This window comes from Chiloscyllium plagiosum, chromosome 10 (assembly GCF_004010195.1).
Source record: "Chiloscyllium plagiosum isolate BGI_BamShark_2017 chromosome 10, ASM401019v2, whole genome shotgun sequence".
Taxonomy (NCBI): domain Eukaryota; kingdom Metazoa; phylum Chordata; class Chondrichthyes; order Orectolobiformes; family Hemiscylliidae; genus Chiloscyllium; species Chiloscyllium plagiosum.
In genome coordinates, this window is record NC_057719.1 from 35,008,523 (window position 1) to 35,033,947 (window position 25,425).

At 39.3% G+C, this 25,425-nt stretch overlaps 2 protein-coding genes across 6 annotated transcripts in view; one reads left to right on the forward strand and one right to left on the reverse strand.

Moving 5' to 3' along the window:
* Positions 1–25,425, forward strand: part of LOC122553505 (kelch domain-containing protein 2-like) — an 81,335-nt gene that overhangs the window by 33,766 nt on the left and 22,144 nt on the right. For 3 of the 4 annotated variants that reach the window (XM_043697364.1, XM_043697362.1, XM_043697361.1), the window contains exons 12-14: positions 2,368–2,455; positions 7,174–7,226; positions 11,937–12,438. In XM_043697364.1, the coding sequence (XP_043553299.1) occupies positions 2,368–2,455; positions 7,174–7,226; positions 11,937–12,060 (265 nt within the window). In that variant the 3' untranslated portion in view covers positions 12,061–12,438. Of the gene's footprint in view, positions 1–2,367; positions 2,456–7,173; positions 7,227–11,936; positions 12,439–25,425 lie in introns of those variants that run through there. The other variant, XM_043697365.1, reaches the window with a different exon arrangement.
* LOC122553501 (nuclear export mediator factor NEMF-like) overlaps positions 15,121–25,425 on the reverse strand; it is a 132,769-nt gene continuing 122,464 nt past the window's right edge. For both annotated transcript variants that reach the window (XM_043697353.1, XM_043697355.1), the window contains 3 exons: positions 17,998–18,041; positions 17,834–17,913; positions 15,121–15,393 (listed from right to left, as the gene is read on the reverse strand). In XM_043697353.1, coding sequence (XP_043553288.1) covers positions 15,316–15,393; positions 17,834–17,913; positions 17,998–18,041 — 202 coding nt within the window. In that variant the 3' untranslated portion in view covers positions 15,121–15,315. The remainder of the gene's footprint in view (positions 15,394–17,833; positions 17,914–17,997; positions 18,042–25,425) is intronic.

The window sequence follows — 25,425 nt, forward strand, 5'->3', positions numbered from 1 at the left end:
AGGGAAGTGATTGCTGGGCCTCTTGCTGGGATATTTGTATCATCGATAGTCACAGGTGAGGTGCCGGAAGACTGGAAGTTGGCAAACGTGGTGCCACTGTTTAAGAACGGTGGTAAGGACAAGCCAGGGAACTATAGGCCAGTGAGCCTGACCTCGGTGGTGGGCAAGTTGTTGGATGGAATCCTGAGGGACAGGATGTACATGTATTTGGAAAGGCAAGGACTGATTCGGGATAGTCAACATGGCTTTGTGCGTGGGAAATCATGTCTCACAAACTTGATTGAGTTTTTTGATGAAGTAACAAAAAAGATTGATTAGGGCAGAGCATTAGATGTGATCTATATGGACTTCAGAAAGGCGTTCGACAAGGTTACCCATGGGAGACTGATTAGCAAGATTAGATCTCATGGAATACAGGAAGAACTAGCCATTTGGATACCGAACTGGCTCAAAGGTAGAAGACAGAGGGTGGTGGTGGAGGGTTGTTTTTCAGACTGGAGGCCTGTGACCAGTGGAGTGCCACAAGGATCGGTGCTGGGCCCTCTACTTTTTGTCATTTACATAAATGATTTGGATGCGAGCATAAGAGGTACAGTTAGTAAGTTTGCAGATGACACCAAAATTGGAGGTGAAGTGGACAGCGAAAAGGATTACCTCAGATTAGAACAGCATCTGGACCAGATGGGTCAATGGGCTGAGAAGTGGCAGATGGAGTTTAATTCAGATAAATGCGAGGTGCTGCCCTTTGGGAAAGCAAATCTTAGCAGGACTTATACATTTAATGGTAAGGTACTAGGAAGTGTTGCTGAACAAAGACACCTTGGAGTGCAGTCTTGAAAGTGGAGTCGCAGGTAGATAGGGTAGTGAAGGTGGCATTTGATATGCCTTCCTTTATTGGTCAGGGTATTGAGTACAGGAGTTGGGAGGTCATGTTGCGGCTGTACAGGACATTGGTTAGGCCACTGTTGGAATATTGCGTGCAATTCTGGTCTCCTTCCTATCGGAAAGATGTTGTGAAACTTGAAAGGGTTCAGAGAAGATTTACAAGGATGTTGCCAGGGTTGGAGGATCTGAGCTACAGCCTGAGGCTGAACAGGCTGGGGCTGTTTTCCCTGGAACATCGGAGGCTGAGGGGTGACCTTATAGAGGTTTACAAAATTATGAGGGGCTTGGATAGGATAAATAGGCAAAGTCTTTTCCCTTGGGTCTGGGAGTCCAGAACTAGATGGCATAGGTTTAGGGTGAGAGGGGAAATATATAAAAGACCTAAGGGGCAACTTTTTCACACAGAGGGTGGTACGTGTATGGAATGAGCTGCCAGAGGATGTGGTGGAGGCTGGTACAATTGCAACATTTAAGAGGCATTTGGATGGGTATATGAATAGGAAGGGTTTGGATGGATATGGGCCGGGCGGTGGCAGGTGGGACTAGATTGGGTTGGGATATCTGGTCGGCATGGACGGGTTGGACTGAAGGGTCTGTTTCCATGCTGTACATCTCTATGACAGTCCCAGATGTTGATGTTAGGTTGGAATCCTACCCTCTTGTGACTTTCCCAAAGATGGTTATGGGTTTGGCTAGAAATTTCCTGAGTATGGTGGAAATGAGATCTTTTCAAGGTGGCACCCTGCAATTGGGTTACGGTTTACAATGTATCACAGGATCAATCAAGCCAAGTTGTTTATTGAATGACATTTGTTACTTCTGCAGAAATTTTTAATATTAAATTTACTTCAAAACAAATGAAGCTCTCTCTATTAAATTACATTTGTCATTGAAGGATTTTTTTCTTATAAGTGTATTGCCTTGGCTTTCTCCCTAAATCTTCAGCAACCTCAAATCTGTGGTGTGGTCTGCTATCACGAGGGATTGATGTCCCTGGATTGAAACCAACCAGTCTAATTGCTTATTGGTTAATGGCTAATATAGCTAATGGTTTAGCATATTTGTGGTCTTCCTGATGAGAGGAAATCAATCTACGATCTCTTCACCTACCCTCTTTCTCACATCTTGGAAACTGAATAAAATGGTTATTAACAATAGCAATGCCCTATTAGCAAAGGAGGTACAGGATTCACGTAGTACTTAGATATACTGGGTATTTTTTTTTTGAAGGATAGATCCTGTACTGTCTAACTGCTTCAACCTGTTGAGAATTTTTGCTAAGTGTCATATAAGGACTTTTCTTTCTGTAACTTTAAAAGCGCCTTATCCAAACATTGGGAGATGATGTTTATTGCTTCCTGTGATAGTGAAAGTAAAATATAGCTTGTGGTTGGTCCATAATTCTTTTAAGCAACATTACTGATTGAGTAACATTTTTTCACAAAGAACTGAATAATGTTATGCTACTTTAATTATCTTCAGGCTTTGGCACTCTGCTTGTACAAGCGACGAAGCAGAAGTGATTGTTTTTGGTGGATGTGCTAACAACTTACTGGCTCATCAACAAGCTGTAAGTGTCCTTTTTTTGCAGTATGTTAAACAATGCTCTGCTATTCTCGTTAAGACAATAAGACACAAGTAGTGTTGGGCACTTAACCCATTTGAGTCTTCCTCCATTCTAGGAGATCATAGCTGATCTGATTATCCTCAACTCTGCTTTTCTTCCATTTCCCTTAATTCTTGATTTTTACTAATTTTAAAAAATAGTCTATCTCAGTCTTGAATAAACTTAATTACTGAGCCTCAACAGCTTTCTGTGGTCAAGAATTCCAGATTCACTACCATCTGAGAGAAGAAATTTCTCCTTCAGTGTATTAAATGTGTAACCCCTTATGAGGTTACACCCTCGAGTCCTAGACTCTCCCACAAGGGAAACCATCATTCCGCATCTGTCCTTAAGTCCCCTAAGACTTTCTTTTAATGTTTCAATGAGGTTTCCTCCCATTCTTTTAAGTTCCAATGATTAAATACCATTTGCTGAGTGAGCGTATTGAGGTATAAGTTCAGCAAAAGTCATGGTTGTGTAATATAATGGTTCTGCAAGGACTAACTTTGGAGACTGCACTAAGCTTCACCCATGTTGATGCCACGTGGGCACGAGCAGTGATGACACAGAGCATCTTAGGATCTTGTTGACTGGAAACCTATATCCTAGTTCTTCCAGTCGTCTGAATCACCAAGTTTTTTACTGAAGTAACTTGTACCTGATCCCTATCATGCAATAAACTGCATCCTGTTCAAGACAAGAGCTTCTTCTCATTGAGACCTTATTGTTGATAGTAACCACCCCTAACCATAAGCTGCCAGTGATTGGCATCCCAGAATATACAACATCCAGAATACAATAACTCTTTTTTACCCTCATGGAGCCCTGCAGCTCCACATCAGAATGTAAGTTTTTGGAGGACACAACTCAAATCTATTTAAAACCAAACTTCTTATTTGCATCTTCACAATTTAAATGATATTCACATGTAAGTGAATTTTTCAAAAAAAAAATTAGTCTTCTGAAATTAAAAATGCATTATAGTGAGTTATGAAGTTCCCATATCTTTATAAAAGCATAATCTGTTACTAATATTTTACTGGGCTAAAAATTACAATAAGTTTCCTTCAGCTTTAGACAGGTTAAACATCTGTACAAGAGAGTAGGAGAAAGTGAGGACTGCAGATGCTGGAGATCAGAGCTGAAAATCCAGCAACACGTTTTCAGCTCTGTACAAGAGAGTAGCTAATTAATTAATTTGTTAAATTATTTCACTATGTTCCTGCACTGTAGCCATGAAAAGTATGAATATAGAGCCTCTGTGTAGGTTTTAGCATCTAATATTTATTTGGATGGAAATGTTGTGCAGGAACGGAGGAAAGGCAGGTGATTGGCACCGAGTAATAGAACAGATGCAAATATAATCGGCCACATGGCCCCCTCCTATGCCATGACCGTTCTGCGATTTCATGGTAAATGAGTAAAATGAAGTGTTAAGGAATTTTAAAAAAAAAAATCTCCATACTCATTTGTTTAACTTCACTGCCCAGAACTTGGTTTCTGCTTCAATGCAGCAGAAGATATTGCTAGTGAGTGAGTAGCAAGTTACTTTACCCATAATAAGTAGCCTTATGGTCTTATACTAGTAGGAATTTTGGTTCCTCAGAATAATATAGTCAGAGCCAAGTCAGTGGCACAGGGACAAAACAGCTGTACAGGAGCTGAGGAAGAATAATAATGGAAGAATAGTGCTTCTAGAAGCATAGAAACGAAGAACAGGAGCAGGCCATCCAGTCCTTCAAGTCTGCTCTACTGTTCAATGTGATTGTGGATTATCCTCTATCTCAATGCCATTATACCCAGTTTTGGATGTAGGTTTGCTCACTAAACTGGAAGATTCATTTTCAGATGTTTCATCACCATACTAGGTAACCTCTTCAGTAAGCCTCCCGATGAAGCACTGCTGATGATTCCTGCTTTCTAATTAATGTTTGGGTTTCTTTTGGTTGGTGATGTCATTTCCTGTTTTTTCTCAGGGGGGTGGTAAATGAGGTCCAAGTCAATGTGTTTGTTGATTGAATTCCGGTTGGAATGCCATGCTTCTCGGAAATCTCGTGCAAGTCTCTGTTTGGCTTGTCCTAGGATGGTTGTGTTGTCCCAGTCGAAGTGGTGTCCTTCCTAGTAGTATGTAGGGATACTAGTGAGAGAGGGTCATGTCGTTTTGTGGCTAGTTGATGCTCATGTGTCCTGGTGGCTAGTTTTCTGCCTGTTTGTCCAATGTAGTGTTTGTTACAGTCCTTGCACGGTATTTTTTTGCAGCTCCAAACATGATAGTATGTTGTTTCCCTGGTGCCAGGATCAAGACTTCCACATCACTCTCTTCCACCAGAAGAATGTCCTGAAGGCATAAACAGCCAAAGGTCATAATTCAAGTTAGGAAAGGAGAGGAGGTCCTGAAAGCCAATTTCAGAGAACGAGGAAGATTGAAAAGCAGTTATCTCACAATTACTACCAGTCCCATGTGCACGTGAGCACAGAGACAGAATTAAGCAATTGAACATGTGGCTGAAAAATTAGTGCAGGAAGGGTATCAAATTTGAGGTATTGGTACCAGTTCTAGGGCAGATGATACTTATCCCAGGATGAACAAGTTGCATTTTGGCAGGACCAGAGCTGACATCCTTGCAGGGAAATTTTGTGGGAAAATGGTGCTGTTTGGAATGATTGTCGGTAGATTGGGAACTCAGAATACAAATTTATTGTCACATGTACTTTTACATTAAAAATACAGTGAAAACATTTACAATTTACCCCACAGTGGCACCTCTAATGACAGAAGTCATATTTAATAATGAAATTAAAGTAAAATAAAGACAAAAGTTCATCAGTTTAGTTCATGGCTCCTGGGCTTGAGGCAATACAGATTTTTAAAAAAAAACCTGAAGATGCAGCCAGGACGAGACCACCCAGCTGGGCCGCTGGAATGTTGAGCCAGAAGCCCCTGCTGAAGATGACCATCATGGTGGGCCAAACTCACCTGCCAGGCTGCTGGAGTACCTGGAAGTTGAAGATGAAGGAGACCATCACACTGGGGATAAGCCGTGCCAGGCTGAGAATGCTTTTCTCCTCCTCCAGGTTCCTGGGCCACAGCTTACCCTGCCAGTCATGGTTGAGGGATTTATTCTGGCACCTGTTCTTTGCTCCCCGCAAGACTCTGCACTGGAGTTCGGCACGTCCTAGCATTTTTGCTGCTGCCGCCGGAGGCTGCCTCTTTCGTTCTCTCCTCTACAAGCTTAAAAAAAGAGAAAAAAAAAGGGGGAGACAAAAAGTAAAAGAGCAAAAGCAAATAGAGGGGGGAAAAAAAGCTGACGGGAGCAGATGATCCCTGGGCTCAGACCACTTACTCCACCCCCATCTTGAATTCAACCTTGAGAGGGATCGCTGATTCAGGGGAAACATTAGTAAAAGGAGTGAGCAAGACAATAATAATGAGCAACTTCAATTTGCATAGATTGGATTAACAGGTCAGCACTTATGTTCTGGACAATGAATTTCTGGAGTGTACAAAATGGGTTTTGGGTCCAGTATAATGAAAAGCCAACTGGGCTAGTTTGCATTTGGTATTGTGTAATATTAAAGGGATAATTCAACCTTGTTATAAAGGGGCTCTGGGAATTAGAGACCATGATATAATATTACATGGTGTATGAATGAAAATAGGGTGTTAAAGTTTGAGCAATAAAAACTGGATGAGTATGAATGGAAAGCTGGCTGGCATCTATTGGGAAGATAAATAAAAGGATTTGACAGTAGACAGGCAAGGGCTGAGGGGAAACCAGTGTTTAAAGAAATATTACAAGGTGTATAACAAATTTATAACATTCTTTTAATTCCCAGAACCCCAGAGCAAGGTTGAATTCTCCCTTTATGTTTCCTTCAAGGCACAGTCACCTAAAAGGGAAAGGTGAATCAATCATGGTTCACAAAATTAGTGTAAGATTGCATTAGATTGAAGGAAGTGGTTGAGGGATTTATTCTGGCACCTGTTCTTCTCTCCTCGTGAGACTCTGCCAGAATGCTAGAAATAGTACATAAACAGCCTGAGCATTGAGTACAAGAAAGTGCTCAGGCTAAATAGACTGAATGGCCTACTCCAGTTCCGACAGAACTTCAACTAATTCACTCTTGCAAGTAGCAATCTATTTCAGCACCATTGGATACAACAAAGTTTGTTTTTATTTCCAGTACAAATTGTTCCACATACAAATATTCTGGCAGTACTAACTGGTATCAAACTACTGTCCAGATATACTGTCACACTAGTCCTTTGCCAGTTTTTTAAGACTCCATGTGTAAAGCAGGTTAGGTTATATGACTATCTGCAATTTTTTTTTTCCCAGTGCAGGTCAAGCTAAATGTAATAGAGAATCTGAGTACTTTATAATTAATATTTAAGTTGAAAATTATTCAAAATTATTGGCATCAGTGGTCTTGAGAAGGAATGGTCTCTGCATTTTTTAAAAATGTGCAGCAGGTCACTTAGTGGATTATTCGGTTCTTTTAAAAAAAATGATATGGACCTCGTAGGTAGTCTTGCAAACCTTTTAGTCTTATTTGGAAATTTAAACAAGTGATATTAGGATTGTTACAATTTGTCATAAATGCTTCCTTTACTATCCATGTAGTTTAAATTATTTCAGAATTCTGTCTTCTATATCTAAATTTCTGTTACTTTTCTGCAGGCCCATAGTAATGACATCCTTATCTTCTCTGTCCAGCCAAAGTCACTTGTCAGGTAAGGCCATGATTTTGTTCATAAACAGTTGCCATGTATAGTGAATTAGAACACTAGTATTCATCTTTGAGTCTCTTTTTTTTTTCATATGAATTAAAGTCCAGACCACACTGGAGTTAAAATGGCTACAAGGATCTCTCTCTTTGATTTCAGCACTAATTAGTAACCTATCTTAGAGGTTGCTCTGGTAAAATGCAAGAACTGTTGCTTTCCAGTTTGAAGCTGAAACATGAACGGGTAACTTAAAAAGTAGCTTTGTTCCTATTATTATTTTTAGCAGCACTGAAATGTAAATGTGTCCATATCAGCATTACCTGAGTAAAAAGGAAGCAAAATAAATTGATCCCAGTTAGATCTTTTGATGAAAAATTACTAACATTATAATTGACTTCTCCAGATTCCAACGATTTTTGGAAAATTACAACCAATTCATCCACTGAGTCTGTAACTACCACTTTTAGGATCCTGGGATGTAAGCCATAAGAGCCAGGAACTTATCTGCCTTTAACACCATTAGTTTCTCTTAATACTATTTCTTTGGTACTGAGTTCCTCACCTTTTGTTTTAGTGTTAATGAAATGTTTGAAGTATAGTCCACCATAAAGACTGATGCAAATCATGTTTACTCCTGCTGTTTCCTTGTTCCCTAGACCATCTCCCAGATTCATTTTCTAAGATGCCTATGTTCGCTTGTCTTCCTTTTCATATATTTAAAGAAGCTCTTATTGTCAGTTTTCAAATTCCTTGCAAGTTTATGCTTGTAGTTTATTTTCTGTCTTTAGCTTTTTAGTTCTCCTTTGCTGAATGCTGCATTTATCTTTGGGGCTCTCACTGATTTTGGTCTCCATATGGGTTTTTCCTTTCAACTTAATATTCTCAATTTGCTGAATAGCCATGGTTGGTTTATCCCTCGTTTTGAATATCCTCCTTGCAGGGATATATTTTTGCTGAGAGTCATTAATTGTCTCCTTAAATGTCTGCTACTGCTTGCTTACAGTCATTCCTACTAATCTATCCACTCAGTTCACTTGACCTAACTATTCTTGTTTCACTGTAATTCCTTTATTTAAGTTAAACAGTTGTTTCCGACCTGGGGGATCTTTTTCTGAGGTCCTTTTCTAAACACTCCTCATTACCATCTCCAGATCCACGCTATCCTGCTGTCTGGCTGTCTCCATGAATCTATCCCTAATACACTCTACAACAATGAATTCAGTTACCCTTTCCAATTTGATTAATTTCAACATAAGATTAAAGCCACCTATAAATTATTACTCTATTCTTTTATACCCTATTACTTGTTGATTTATAGCCTTTCCCACAAAATTACTACTGTTTGGGGGTCTGTACAGTACTCCTACCAATGACTTATTTTTTCTTGCTGTTTTTCACCTCTGCCCAAATGCATCATCCAAGTCTCTAGAACCTCTCAATGTCCTTGTTTCATTTCTTAAGTGCTCCCCATTGTCTGTCTATCCCTCGCATTTCTCCATAATGTCAAGTTCCCAGTTTTAATTTTTTTGTAGTCACGTACCCAAGCTTTGTTTTGTGAGCAGTACAGGCAGATCATAGCAAACAAGGACATACTGATCATAGGGTGCTCGGACAGAGCAAGGCATGAAGTTCCGATTGCACAGGAGGTGCACAAAGCAAAATCAACATTATTTGAAATTAGATAGGTCCATTCAGCAGTCAAATAACAGCAGGGAAGAAGCTGCTCTTGAACATATTGGGTGCATGTGTTCAAGCTTCTGTAGCTTCTGCCTACCTGACCGAAGTGTTTGGAAGAGAGCATTACTGGGGTGGGAGCAATCTTTCATGATGTCAGCAGCCTTTCTGCGGCAACTGGAAGTGTAAATGGAGTCCATGGAGGGAGGGGGGGGGGGCAGTTGGCTTCCGTGATGGTCTGGGCTGTGCACACAACTTTCCATTGGGCAGAGCAGTTGCCATACCAGACCACTAAGCACCATAGAATGCTTTCTATGGTGCATCTGTAAAAGCTGGTGAGGGTGCTTATGGACATGCCAACTTTGTTAAGCCACCTGAAAAAGCAGCAGCATGTGTTTTATTGACCGTCGCATCTACATGGGAGGTCCAGGACAGATTGTCAATTATTGTCACTCCTAGAAATTAGACGTGCTCAAACTTCTCCACCTCAGCTCTGTTGATGTAGATAGGAGTATGACCTCCTGTTTCTTCCAGAAGTCAATGATCAGTTCTTTTGTTTTGCCAACATTGAAAGATGATTATCATTGAACCATGACACCAAGCACTCATCTCCTTTGTATTTACCTCAAAGTGTGCCATCAGTTTGTCTGCCTTATTCCAAATGCTTAGTGTATTAAGGTACAAATCCTTTGAGTTTTCTACACTTTGTGATTCCTTCGGTACAAAATGGCATTCACAGACTGTCCCTTCTTTTTATTTTCTGGTAATAATTAACCCCATCCCTAGCAATTCTACTTTCTTCTTTCTTTGATTTATACTTTTCCATGCAACTGAACCCACTCTCACTCCCCACTATTTAGCATAAAGCCCTAGTTATGAGATTTATCAGGACTCTGGACCCAGTGTGATATAGGTAGACCCAATCCAATTGTTCATCCTACTGATGCCAATGTCCCAATAATTTGATCCTGTTTCTCCCACACCAATCTTTGAGTCACAGGTTTACCTCTTTAACCCTGTTAACCCTGTGCTAATTTCTTCATGGCTCAGGTAGTAATCTGGAGATTATTACCATTTTAGTGCTGCTTTTTCATTTAGCGTCTAGCTGCTCATATTCCCTCAGTAGAACCTCTTTCCTGTTTCTGCATATATCACTAGTACCTATGTGGACTATGCAAACTGGATCTTGCCCCTTCCACTCCAAGTTTCAGGGAGAGCCTGAACCTAGGCAACACTATCTTTTGAGACTCTCTGTCCTGGCCCCAGAGAACAGTGTCTATTCTCCTGACTATACTAACCTCAAATAGAAAAATGTTTCACTTTTTTCTCCACTCTTTTTTGGCTCCCTGTGCTATGGTCAGTTTTCTCATCCTTCCTCCAGCCCCCAATCTCATCCACACAAGGAGCAAGAATCTCAAACTTGTTAGACAAACTCAAAAGTTAGAGCTGCTTCACTACCTCCTGGATCTCTCTACCTGCTTTGCTGGTAGTCATATCGTCCTGTCCCTGACCACTAACTGAATTCAAGGGTGTAACTGCCTCCTGAAACACTGTTTCAGGAAACTCTTTCACCCTGACTTCTGTGTCGCAGGGTTCAAAGCTCAGACTCCAACTCGTGAACTGAGATGGAGGTCCTCAATCAAATAGTGACCACATCTATAGGAACATCTATGAACCACAATGGGGTCCAACCAGATCTTATATCATGCAGGTACAAAAAAAAAAAATCATCTGGCCCTACTGCTGTTTTTATTACTTAGTTCTTAATTTGTTTTTAAAAATTTCCTCCTAGTTTTTGTTTGAATAGAAATATTTACAGGTTACATTCTGAAAGTGACCTATAATATAGTCAAATTAGCAGCAATTACCAACCAGTGAACTTCGTTTTTCCTGTGATATTACTGTTTTGCGCTGAGCCCCCAATCGTGGGCTTCAATTTATTCTCTTAAAAAATATGAACTTTAAAAAAAAGCTAAAACCTCTTTCCCCCACACTGAATTCCCACATTGCCTCCAAAATACATACTCACGCAAGCTGTCTCACTCCAGACATGATGGCTCCTTAGTTACAATGGAAAGTTTACTGAACAGCCCCTTTCTTAAATAGGGCTGAGGTGAGCTGAGATCACTCTCACTTAGTTAAGATTCAATAGTAATTAACACCTGTTAAAGCTGTAATTAGGTTTCAGGTGATTGATCACTATCCCTCAGTCAGCTACCTTATTAACCTTTCCACTAGACTACTGAATGTTAAACTTTTAAAATGGAGGAGGAGAAGAAATGTTTACCAAACCTATTCCCATGCTGCCTCCAGAATCCCTGAGCTGTATACTCTTGGTGTGATATCTCCTTCCTGACCATGCAAAGCTTACTTTTGGAATCAATTATTGAGGTAGTGCATTTTGGAAATCATAATCTAATCAAGCAGTCCCTGCCTGGCTTCGTGAAAGGGAACTCATATCTTATTGGAATTTTGAGGAAGTCTCAACCAGAGTCTAAAGAGTGGGGATAAATGTGTTGTATCTGGACTTTAGGAAGGGGTTAAAAAAGGGAGCTCACAAAAGTTTGTAATAAGATAAGAGCCCATCACATTGCAGGTGGTATATTAGCATGAATGGAGAATTGGCTCATGGGCAGGAAACATCAAGTGGGAATAACGGGTTTTTATTAAACTGGTTGGTGACTTGTTACTTTCCACAGAGATCATTGCTGGCATCACACTGTATACAATATATGTTATAGTGGTGCTGCTGCACATTGTGTGAAGGAATATTGGTCAACTTCAACATCCCATTCCACCCAAACACAATTCCCTGCATCTTTTTAGTAAAATAGAAAACTACCTGGCAGTCATATGGATCCTTTATATTATATGTTAAACTTTTATGAATTATTTGCTATGTTTTTTCAGAGTGCTGATTGAATTGTTACATTGTGGGATGAAGTTAATGTAAGATTGAAATAAAACTTACAAAAAAAACTTTAGTATGGAGAATAATTTCTATAGTTTTCAATTGATTTTTGTATTATTTTCATCCCTCAGACTTTGTCTAGAGGCAGTGATCCACTATAAAGAAATGTTGGCCAATATATGGGACTGTCTTCCAAAACATCTGCTTCTTAGTATTAATCAACGAGCTGGGAGTAGTAACACATCTGGATCATGAATTCTGAACACAATTACTGTTTTAGCAATCAAAGTGTGATTTAGTTATTCTTTGTTCTACCAGTCAAAAATACTGGTTTGTGACAAGGTTTGGGCAAGGCGCAGAGAAGCATGACATTTGTTTTTTTTATTGGTACCTGCATTTTTTGCAGGCTTTTGATTTGCTTGTACTGTATGTATAGAAATCTTATTGTTTTTAATAAATGTGAAGCAAAGAAAACTAGTTTACTTTAAACATCTAAGTGTGTCATCAACTTCAAAATAATGCTCAGTTTGATATGTTGAACCTTATCTACCTGAAACAACTTGTTTTTCATTCAGCTATTAAAAAATAAACAGGTGCATTTTCAATAAAGGGCAAAGAATTTCATGAAATCCATCCTTCATGATTTGTCATTTCAGGATAAGTTATACATGAAATTAGTATTGGCATCGCAAGTGCTAGGTAATAACAAGCCATCAATGTTGATTCCCACATTATCCTGGGAGTCACTAAGGTGGGGCAGCGGGGGAGGAGAATATAACATTACACAACTGAAAACCATAGTGGCAGTGAATACTGAAATCAGAGGCAAAATTGGGAGTGAGGAAGAGTATGGCAACTAATGTCACTAATCCAAAGAAATGAGTATGAGATTGATTCAGGACCAAAAAGACAAATGTTTGGAGGCTGAGTGTACATTTGAAGTATTTAAATATTTCTTCCATTCTACCTTGAATAAAAATTACTTTTCTGGATTTGTACCTGAGCTGTTTGACTGATCAACCAAGTGCCACTGCTCTAAACTTAGACAAAATGTTTCTCTTTGCTATGCAAATCAGTTTGATTTTTACTGCTCACACTTTTGGCATCATTAATCCACACTAAGTTTCAGCTATTCATGAAGGGTTATAATAAATAATCAATGCTTTTCTTGTTTGGAAAGGCAGCTTGACTGTTTCTTTTCACTAAGGAATTTGAACATTTTACCAAATTACAAATCACACAACACCTGATGAGAGCGGTGCTCTGAAAGCTCATGCTTTCAATTTAACCTGTTGGACTATAACCTGGTGTTGTGTGATTTGTAACTTTGTACACCCCAGTCCAACACTGGCATCTCCAAAATCAGAACATTTTACCATATTTGTGGAAAGAGAAACTGAGTCACTAATTGGTACATAACAGTATTATCATCCCTTAGATTTTTATGCCACTTTCAGCAGAGAGATAATGGAGTGGGATAGTAATTAAGTCATCTGTAGCTGTTGTAGAGGGCATTTAAGTTAGCCACCTTTTATATTACTAATTAGTGCTAGTTTCAAATAAAATGATCTGTCAAATCTTTCTTGGTCTTTGTGTATCCATCCACATAAGTACAACAATCTCATCTGCCACAGTTAATGATCATTTCTAGAGAACAAAGTTAATGTTCTGCTCACTACATAGAGAGATTGAGAAAGGTACTCATTGTATTTAGTATCAGGAAATTATGCATTGAATAGTTTTGTGATGAGCCAATTAAAATGGGTTGAACATAACGAATACAATTTTATTTACAGTTGAAAAAAAACCTAATTTTAGAACTGATCTTTGTTATTGTAGGACACCCATGAAATTGCTGAGGGGGCTAGCTCAGGATAGCAGTGCTCATGTGTATTGTTCCTAACATTTATTTTTCTGTAAGTAGAGGAGTACTGACCCACAGCTATTTTTCTGATGATGTCCTTCAAGTTTCATCTTCTGTATCTTAGTAAGAAAATACTAAAACTTTCAAAATAAAACTTAGAGCATCAGAATCTTACTGCAAGGTTTAATTATAATCCATTCTACTTTACTTTTCAAAAAAAATGAAACAACTGACAGAGGGAGATTCATCCAGTTAAGAACTTGCCACATTGCTGTCTTCAATTATAGACTGAGAAGTTGAATAATATGACAAGGTATGGCCACCCAGGCAACTAGTTTCTTCATGTGCTGCTGATTTATAGAGGAGGCCAGAAGAACACAACAAGCCAGGTGGCATCAGGAGATGAAATAAATGTTTTGGGTGGAACACTTTGTCTCTAGCTGACTTATAGAGGACAAGTTTGCTCACGAGTGAGCCATCCATTCTTAAAAGGATTTCAGAATGCTCGAAGGTAGAAGGCAAAGGGTGGTGTTGGAGAATTGCCAATCAGACTGGAGGCCTGTGACCAGCAGTTTGCTGCAAGAATCTGTGCTGCATCCGCTGATTATCTTTTATATAAATGATTTGGATGTGAATAGAGGAGGTATTGAAAGAGTTCAGAAAAGATTTACAAGGATGGTGCAAGGGTTGGAGGTTTTGAGCTATAGGGAGAGGCTGAAAAGGTTGGGGCTTTTTTCCCCAAGAACGTCAAAGTCTGAGGGGTGACCTTTTAGAGGTTTATAAAATCATGAGGGGCATGAATAGGATAAATAGAAAAGGTCTTTTCCCTGGAGTGTGGGAGGGCATAGGTTTAGGGTGTGAGGGGAAAAATACGAAAGGGACAACTTTTTCACACAGTGGTGTATGTATGGAATGAGCTGCCAGAGGAAGTGATACAATTACAGCATTTAAAAGGCATCTGGATGTGTATACGAATAGGAAAGGTTGAGAGGATATGGGCCAATTGCTGGCAAATGGGACTAGATTAACTTAGGATATCTGGCAACTTGGACCGAATTGTCTTTCTGTGCTGTACATCTCTGACTCTAAGTCAATAGTCTAAAGTAAATTGGTCAAGAAGAAATAGGTAGAATTTCCCAGCAATGTTTCCTACATGTTTTGTACCTAGCCTATTTGCAATATTAGAGGCTGAAAGCAGCATGCAGTGCAGTCAAACTAGAGGCATCTCTCTAAATATTTGACATAATGTTTTAAATGAATTACAGCTAATTGATGAATATTGATACTAATGTCAAAAGTTTGATGCAATACTCCACTCTTTCCTCTCTACAATTTCCCAGTAATAATGCTTTGATGATCAGATTTATTGAATGAATAAATGATATTTCTAAATAAATGCATGAATATGTGTTTTAAAAGAGTTAAATCAGTCACTCTGGATAAAGTGCACATCAATGTTCAACAGCAGCTTTATTTCTAAGCTTCAAGCAGCACAAAACCAAGTACACAGACACGTGTTAATCACTTATTCTGGTCATATTTAAATTTTTAATCAATCAGCTCTCTGGGGTTTTCTTTAGATGTTCTACATATTAATATCTCCAAGGACTGTCATGTAAATTCAAACCAAAGTAAATCCCATGTAATTACTTCCGTTTATTAGCTAATAAGTTAGGTGCTGAAACCTTCACCTTGCCAGGTATGTTTCTTGACAAATCTGTATCCTAAATAAGAGAAAGATAAAAGTTTTTAGTCTACAGTTATCACCAGAACATAAACTCAGTTTCTTCTCCAAGTTTTCTAATGGATTCTGGGGTGATAAGGGAGAGAAATTAAAAGTTTAAAAAGGTTTATTTTTAAATTGTCAGATGTCTATTAACATAATCCTGCAGTAGCAGGAGTGATTATTTTTCATTAATGAATAATGTAGACTTAATTCACAAATGAGGCACTTAATTATATTTTATTATGGTTAATTGTGAAACATGAAAGAAGGAAACAAGGTTTACAGTTATTTTTATGGCTCAAGCTAATGTAGATTTAGGCTAACAAATGTGAAAATGCTTTAGAAGAGATTGCAGCTTTTACACCAGAACAAAGATGAAACAATTATGATCATATTTTAAATTTAACATATATAACAGGCCCCTGTTTGTTTTGTAGTGGTTAGTTTGAACTTGGCAGCACAGTGGCTCAGTGATTAGCACAGCTGCCTCTCAGCACCAGAGTCCCAGGTTCGATTCCAGCGATTGTGTGGAGTTTGCACATTCTCCTTGTGTCTGCGTGGGTTTCCTCCGGGTGCTCCCGTTTCCTCCCACAGTCCAAATGTGTGGAGGTCAGGTAAATTGGCTATGCTAAATTGCCCATAGTGTTAGGTGCATTAGTCAGAGGGAAATGGGTCTGGGTGGGTTACTCTTCAGAGGGTCGGTATGGACTGGTTGGGCCGAAGTGCCGGTTTCCACACTGTAGGGAATCTAATTTGGTTTAGGGATCAGTTAGTATGGAACCACACATTGTTCTTGGAATTTTAGAGGGGGATGATTCTAAATCACTGGGGGTTACATTACACACTCAAAACAGACATGCAGCATAGCACCAATGACTCTGTTTAACTTGGTAAGGATCCATGGAGTTATTAAGCCAAGAGACACAAGGTGTTACAAAAGTGATTGGCATATCAAAGACTGAAGATAGTTGGAAGTGAGATGACTATTACTTTTGAAGAAACTAATTAGGAATACACTGCTTAACTAATCAAAGATTGTTCATGCCAGTTAAAGTTCAGAATGTCTCTGATCATGGTTTGGTTAGTGGCTCGCAAGGGATCAATAAGTGGCGATTCTTAGTAGTTCAGTGCTGAAGAACAAGCTTGAAGACAGAAGAGAAGAAGAATAGTGTGTCCAGTCAACCAAGTTGTGATCAGATATTCATCTGAAAAATGACTGCTTTTATTAAGTATCATATCTTTTCTACTTCTGATCAACATATGTTTTCACATATTTTGCAGAATTTATGTATTTTGTAATTAATCAGGTCATTAAACAATGAACCTTCTTGAGCATATTAATGAGATGCCACTGGAGCAGGTAGGACTTAAACCCAGAAGACTGCGCCTCAAGACACTCTAGTGAAATTTTAGGCTGAGTTTAAGAGAACCAATTTAAAACAATAATTGACTTGGGGATTGTAAAGTGAATCCTCAAATCTACTATTATTAAAATTGTTCGACTTATAAATTATAATATTTAAAGAATGGTCTCATCAAAGTCCTGCAACATTGTAGGACTCTTGTACTCCAAGTCTTTTGCTATTAAGGTCAATGTGACACTTGCTGTACCCCTGTGCTAACTTCCTGTGCTCCTCAAACAGCGGCATCCACATTTCTTGAATGATTAAGTACAGTTAGATAACTAATTAAGTAACATCAGCTTTTGCAACAGTTTTATTCAAATTACTATAATAAACTATGGCAAGTGTACACAATCTATTCCAAGTTCATTTAATTTTAGATTTATTCAATGTCTGAATTTCCTTCAAATAGTATATTTTTGTGTTCAACTATGCAAATCTCATGAATTTTATAGGTGTTCATTGATCATTAATCTTGACTACAACTGCCTCCTCCATGCATTAACAACTTGCCCTGACGTAATGACCACTGCTTGTGAATTAATTCATAAAAGGGAATAAAAGTAAACATGTTACATTTAACTATAATGAACAAGAGGCTTTCTTATAACCTGTGGCTTGAAAGGTGTGTTCTGTATTAATAAATCTTTTTAAAGAAAACTCATCGCACACTGGGCCAGCATTAAACAGAGGTCAGTTAAGAGTCAACCCCATTATTGCAGGTCTGAAGTCACATATAGGTCAGACAAGGTAAGGTTGGCAGATTTCTTTAAAATGATATTACTGAACCAGATGAGTTTTTACAACAATGGGTACGTGGCTATTTTAAATTCCAGAATTAAGTCTCTCCATCTGCCATGATGGAATTAAAACCCATGTGCCCAGAACATTAGTAACCAGAACACCAGCTAATGTCATTCAGTAACACTGTCACTGCCTTCCCAAAAAATTCATTTCTAAAATGTTTTTGTTAGATACCACTCCTAAAAAAGTAGTAGTTTCATTGAGCAGAAACTATTCTGAAATGTGTTTTACCTTTACACTGCGTAATAAATCTTTTTCCCGTGGCACGGCTTCTTTGGAATGCATGAAGTTATGCAAGGCTGTTTTAGCCGCTATAAAAAGAGACAAATCAAAGAGTGTTTACGTCATCAATTCAAAGCAAATTTGTGAAGAAGCATTACCATAAATTTACATACCCTTCCCTTTTTTCTGTGTTCCAGGTGTGAGTTTCACCTTGTATCTGAAATCGAACAATACAAATTAAACAGTTTAGTTCATGTGTGTCAAATATACTTGTCTCTATTAACTGAATTTCAGCTACCTCAAAAATGTCAACAGTGCAATGAGTGTTACTAAAATTGCAAAGGTTTCATTCAAGTACAAAACAATCAATATTTGCAAATACATTCTGGTAAATTAAGTTTAACTTTTTGATTTAGAGACCAGCTGTTTTGTTTAAAGCAAATTTCTATTTGCGCCGTTCTAAAGGGTCACCCGATCCATAATGTTAACTGATTTCTCTCCACAGATGCTGCCAGACCTGAACTTACTCAACAATGTTTTTTGTTTCTATTTGTGCTTTTGATTTATTCCCCTTAATTACTACATTGTTTCAAATTTTCTTTCAAACGTTCTTTCCATTTTGTTCTGCCGTTTTGCAACAGACATTTTTTGGGGGGTCAATTGATCGTGGTCACCATTCGGTAGCTTTTAATTTGTTATAAACCAGGGAGTGTTAATTGGGAAGAGCTATTATTTCATACGTGGGAATTATTTAAACACCTGCTGATGAGAGTTCAACACTGGCACATTCCAGTAAGGAGGGAGGACAAGAATGGCAAGGTAAAGGACCCTTGGAAAACAAGAGAGGTTGTGAATTTAGCCAAAATGAAAAAATAAGCAGATGTAAGGTTCAGGAAGCTAAAATCAGACAGGGCCTGCGAGGAATATAAGGAAAGCATGAAAGTACTTGAGCAGGGAATTAGGAGAGGAAGAAGGGGCCATGAAATTACCTTGGCAAGTAGAGTTAAAGAGAATTCCAAGGCACTCTATACATATTTTACAAACGAGAATAAACCAGGGAGAAGATAGAACTACTCAAGGATAAAGGAGGGAACTTGTGCTTGGAAGCAGAGAATGTAGGTGAAATCCTAAATGAGTACTTTGCATCAGTATTCACCCAGGAGAAGGATATAGAGGATTGTGAGATTTGTATGGAGCTAATATGCTAGGATTAGTGGTGCTGGAAAAGCACAGCAGTTCAGGCAGCATCCAAGGAGTAGTTTGCTAGGGTATTTTGAGATCAAGAAAGTAGTATTGTTGGATCTCTTGAGGAGCATTAAGGTAGATAAGTCCCCAGGGCGTGATGGTATCTACTCCAGGTTACTGAAAGAGGCAAGAGAGGAGGAGATTGTTAGGGCCTTGACCAAGATCTTTGTATCCATGCTAGTCACTGGAAAGGTCCCAGAGGAATGGCAAGTTCCTTTGTTCAAGAAGTGAAACAGGGATGTTGTGGTTCTGTTCACCGAGCTGGGAATTCGTGTTGCAGACGTTTCGTCCCCTGTCTAGGTAACATCCTCAGTGCTTGGAAGCCTCCTGTGAAGCGCTTCTGTGATCTTTCCTCCAGTATTTGTAGTGGTTTGAATCTGCCGTGGTCGGTATATTGGGTCCAGGTCGATGTGCTTATTGATTCATCCACAGATTCAATCAATAAGCACATCGACCTGGACCCAATATACCGACCACTGCAGCGGACAGCTGGAACTGACAACTGGAAGCGGCAGATTCAAACCACTACAAATGCCAGAGGAAAGATCACCAAAGCGCAAAACAGGAGGCTCCCAAGCACTGAGGATGTCACCTAGACGGGACGAAACGTCTGCAACACAAATTCCCAGCTCGGCGAACAGAACCACAACAACGAGCACCCGAGCTACAAATCTTCTCACAAACTTTGAAATAGGGATAATTCAGGAAACTACAGACCAGCGAGTCTCACATTGGTGGTTGGGAAGCTATTGGAGAGAATTCCTAAGGATAGGATTTATGCACATTTTGAAAAACATGGCCTAATTGGGGTCAGTCAACATGGCTTTGTGCAGGTCAGGTCATGTCTTACCAACTTAATTGAATTTTTTTTCAGGTGGCAGCAAAGGTGATCAATGTGGGTAGAGTAGTGGATGTTGTTTACATGGATTTTAGTATGGCTTTTGACAAGGTTCCTCATCGTAGAAGATAAAGATGCATGGGAGTCATGGATTCAGAATCGGCTTACCCATAGAAGACAGAGGGTAGTGGTGGAAGGGTGTTTTTCAGGCTGAAGGTCAGTGATTTGTAGTGTTTTGCAGGGATCCGTACTGGGACCTTGGCTGTTTGTAATAGATATCAGTGACTTAGATGAACATACAGATGGGTGGGTTAATAAATTTGCAGATGATACAAAGATTGGTGGAGTTGTGGTTAGTGAAGGAGGCTGACAGGGTACAGCGGCATACAGATCAGTTATAGATATGGGTGGAGAAATGACGGATGGAGTTTACTCTGGTTAGTGTGAGGTGCTGCAGTTTGGGAGATCAAATGTTAAGGTAAAGTATACAGTTAATGGCAGTACTCTGAACACTGGTGTACAGAAGGATCTTAAAATTCAAGTCCATAGCTCCCTGAAATTGGGTACTTAAGTAGATAGGGTGGTAAAGGCGGCATTTGGCATGCTTGGTTGGGGAAATGAGTATAAGCGACATGATGTCATGTTGCAGCTTTATAAGAATTTGGTTAGACCACACTTAGAGTATTGCATTCAGTTCTGTTCACCACATTACAGAAAGGATGTGGAGGCTTTGCAGAGAGTTCAGAAGAGGTTTACCAGGATGTTGCCTGGATTAGAGAGAGTATGAGCTATAAGGAGGCTAGAAAAACTCAGGTTGTTTTCTTGAGGCTGAGGGGAGAATAGAAGATAATAAAATTATGAGATGCATAGACAGGGTTGACAGTCAAAGTTTTTCCCAGAATTGAAATGTTTAATACTAGGGGCATGCATTTAAGGTGAGAGGAGGAAAGTGCAAAGGAGTTGTGAGGGGCAAGTTTTTTTTTAAAATGCAGAGAGTTGTAGGAGTCTGAAACGCACTGCCAGGGGTTGTGGTTGAGGCAGATACAATAAGGGCATTTAAGGGACTTTTAAATAAGCACATGAATATGGAGGGATATAGATCAAGGGCAGTCAGAAGGGATTAGTTCCATTTGGTATGATGTTTGGCACAATATCATGGGTTGAAGGGCCTGTTCCTGTGTTGTATTGTTCTATGTTCTCCTACTTGAAAGCAAAATTAAAAACCTTCCGGACTCTGTGAGAGCTCTGACACCACCCACTCTTGTCTCATTTAAAAAAAAACACCCAGGGAAAATTCAAAAGCTGTTTACCAACTGTCTGAAGGAGACATTCTACTCCCACTGTGGCAAAAGTCCTCTACAAGAGAAACAGCACTAAACACTACTCTCTTAAAGACATAATCTCATCACAAATTCCAGATTATTTTTATTTAATTCAAATTTTACCCTCTGCCATGGTGGTTCTGGGTAACTGGTCAAGTGACACTGCTACTACATCACCCACCATTTAAGGTTTATACACTCTGTCCATTAATTTCCTTTCTCAGTGCTTTATGGTGGCATTGTCACTTGCCTAGTAATCTAGAACCAGGTTTCACAGACAGTGAAATGTGAATTAAATAAAATCTGGAATTTACAACTACCAAATGGTGACCATCCTTATCTGGTCAGCCCTACAAGAGACTCAGGGCTTACAGCAATGTGGTTGACTCTTAAGTGCTTTCTAAAACGTCTGAGCAAGCCATCTGTTCAAGGGAAGTTAAGGATGGGCAATAAATGCTGGCCAAGCATGATGCTCACATTCCATGAACAAATTTAATAACAAAGTATTTTTTTAAAAAAAAACAATTTTAATAAAGCTTCAGTGGACCTGAAATGTTAACTCTCTCCACTGTAATTCCAAATGGCAACAGGATTAGGCCAGTTGACTCTGCTTGTTTAATACAACTGTGATTGATGGAACAATTCAATGCCTTTTACCCACATTATCCTCATAACCCTTTATGCCATTGGGAGTTAGAAATCCATGAATATCTACCTTAAACATATTTTAAACGACTGAAGTTCCACAGCCATCTGAATTATTGAATATTTGGAATTCTGTATTTATCTGTGAACAAATGTGTCCTCATCTTGGTCCTTAATTTCATATTTTGCCCCATTCTACATTCCCCAACCAGGACAATCACCACCAGGACATCGCTGTGGGAGTTCCTCAGACTAGTCTCCTCGGCCCAACAATCTTCAGCTAATTCATCAATGACCTCCCTCTATCATAATGTAGGAAGTGGGGATGCTTGTCAATGATTTCCCAATGTTCAGCACCATTCACAACTCCTCAGATACTGAAGCAGTCAATACATGTCCAAATGCAGCAAAACAACATTCATGATTGGGCTGAAAAGTGGCAACATGTTACACAAATGCCAGGCAATGACCATCTCTGGCAAGAGAAAATTGAACCATCACCCCATGACATTCAATGGTGGTTCCATTATTAATATCCTGGGGGTTACCACTGACCAGAAACTCAACTGGACTCTCCATATAAAATGCAGTGATTACAAAAGCAGGACAGAAGCTAGGAATACTGCAGTGAGTAACTCCCATCCTGACTCCCCAGTGCCTGCTCACCATTTACAAGGAACAAATCAGGAGTGTGATGGAATAATTACCACTTGTCTGGATGGGTGCAACTCCAACAACAAAAATTTTTGACACATTCAGAACAGAGCAGCTTGCTTGATTGGCACCACATCCACAAACATCAAACCACTCCAACACCAAAGCTCAGTGGCAGCAATATGAATTATCTACAAAATGTACTGCATAAATTCACCAAAATTGTTAGTAGCCCCTTCTAAACTCACAACCACCCCCCCCCCCTCCATGTCGAAAGATAGGGGCAGATCAGCAGATACATGGAAACACCACCACCTGCAAGTTCCCCTCCAAGCCACACTTGGAAATGTTGCTGGGTCAACATCCTGGAATTCCCTCCCTAATGGCATTTTGACTCTACTTATAGTATATGGACTGTGATTCAAGAAGGCAGCTCACCACCAACTTTCAAGGTAAACAGACCAAAATTCCATTCAGCTTTTATACAACTGAAGCAAGGCTTCAATATTCCTGTTTCTGGATTAGAGGTGCTGAACTCAAATCCTGCAATAAAGGCTAACATTCCATTAGCCTTCCTTATACCTTGCTCCATCTCTATGACAGCCTTCAGTGGCTTGTTGAATACAATAACTTTGTACATCAACATTTTCCAACTTCTTGCCATTTAAGAAATTCCCAGTATATCTGTCTCTCCTGCCAATGTGGATAACCTCACATTTTCCACATTAGATTCCATTTGCCATGCTCTTGCTTACTTATTAAACCTGAAGCAACTCTGCATCCTCTCCACAGCATGTTTCTCACTTAGCTTTATATCAACTGCGAATTGGGAGATATTACATTTGAATCCTACATCCAAATCTTTCAATATATATTATGAACATCTGGGGACCAAGTACTGATCCTTGCAGTATCCCACTAGTCATGGGCTGTTGACAGTGTGGTGCTGGAAAAGCACAGCACGTCAGACAGCATCCGAGGAGCAAAAGAACAGAGGTTTCGGGCATAAGCCCTGCATGAGGGCTTTCCTCTAGCATCTGCAGTCCTCACTTTATACGAGTCATAGGCTGCCAATGTTAGAATGACTTGTTTATTCCGACTGTTTTCTGCCTAGAATCACTGAGTTTCATGAAGAGATACAAAAGCAACCCCAGCCTATCTAGCCTCTGTTCATAGCAGGAACACTCCAACCAAGGCAATTTCCTGGTGAATCCCCTTTGTACCCCATCTAATGTAACCACATCATTCCTAGAGTTTAGTAAGCAGAATTGCACAGCTGTAACCCAATTGTCTTTATAGGTCCTTCACAACCTCCCTGCTTTTTAATCAATGCCCTGACCAATAAAGGCAAGTATCAATCCCCACCAGAAAAAAATGCCTCCTTAACCACCTCATTCACTCAATCTGTTGCCTTAAAAGGATCTATGAACATGCACACCAAGGTTCCTCTGATCCTTTTACTTCCTAGGATTCTACAATTCATGGTGTACTCCCTTGCCTCTCACTTGTACAGATTAAATTCCATTTGCCACCTGCTGTGCCTCATCTGACCAACCTGCCTGTATTATTCTAAGGCTTTCCTCATTGGCATTTACCATTGGCACTGGCATTTTCAGGTCACCTGATCAAATCTTTTATATTTGTGTCTAGGTAATTATGTGCACTATAACAGCAAGGGACTCAGCAATGAACACTGCAGATGCCACTGGACATAGACGTCCAGTCACAAAAGCAATCTTCAACGATCTGCCTCCTTCCATTAAACCAGTTTTGGATCCAATTTGCCATACTGCCCTGTATCCCTTGGGTTGTTACCATCCTGAGCAGACTCTTATGCAAGACTTTATCACTGTCTTACCGAAGTCACTGTAGACTACATCAACTGCAGTACCCTGAGCCACACCTAGTCACCTCCACACAACTCAAATCAAACCTGTCAGAGAAGATCACCCCCTGACAAAGCTAGACTGACTATCCATGATTAATCCTGATCTCTTGAAGTGTAGACTAGTTCTGTCCTTAAGAACTTTTCCCAGAAGTTTCCCTACCAGTGATACTAGACTCACTGGTTTCTAGTTCTTTGATTTATCCTTACCACAGTTCTTGAATAATGCTATCACATTATTGTCCTCCAGTACCTCTCCAGTGACCAAAAAGATAAGCCTATTAACCAATCCTTAATCCATGGTGGTAAATTACCCACTATCCCATGTACTTTAATTTTGCCAAACAATTTCTTTTGGGAGGTGGGAGAATCGTATCAAAAGTCTGAAGATCCTAGTAAACTACATCCCTGTATCAATTTTATTAATAACCTCCTCAAAAACTCCAACAAATTTGTGAAACATTATTTCCTATTTACAAATCCATGCTGACCATATCCATCAGATTATTATTATCCAAGTATTCAGTTATTTCATCCTGTATAATATATTCTATTGTAGCCCTGTTGTTGATGTACGGCTAACAAGTCTACAGTTCCTTCTTTTCTCATTTGTTTCCATCTTAAGTAGTGGAGTGGCATTTGCTCGCTGACAAGATGCAGGAATCTTTCCACAATTTATAAAATTTTGGAGAATGATCACCAATGCATCAACTATAGCTCTTTTAAAGCTCTGGGATATAAAATATCACATCCTAAGCACTTATTAACTTTTAGCCCAATTAATTATTCAATCACAACCCATATTGGCTTTGAGGCAAACTGCTCAGCACCTCTGTCTCAACCTTTCTTCATTAAAAAAAAGGTGAAAATACACCTCTTCAAGCCATAGTATCATCACAACACCAGCCAATTTGTGCATGTCTTCATACTTTCCCTTATTTGAATTTAACACCAATGCTCCAGATTGAACAGCCTCAATTTCAAACAAAATGTAAAATGCTAACATAATGTA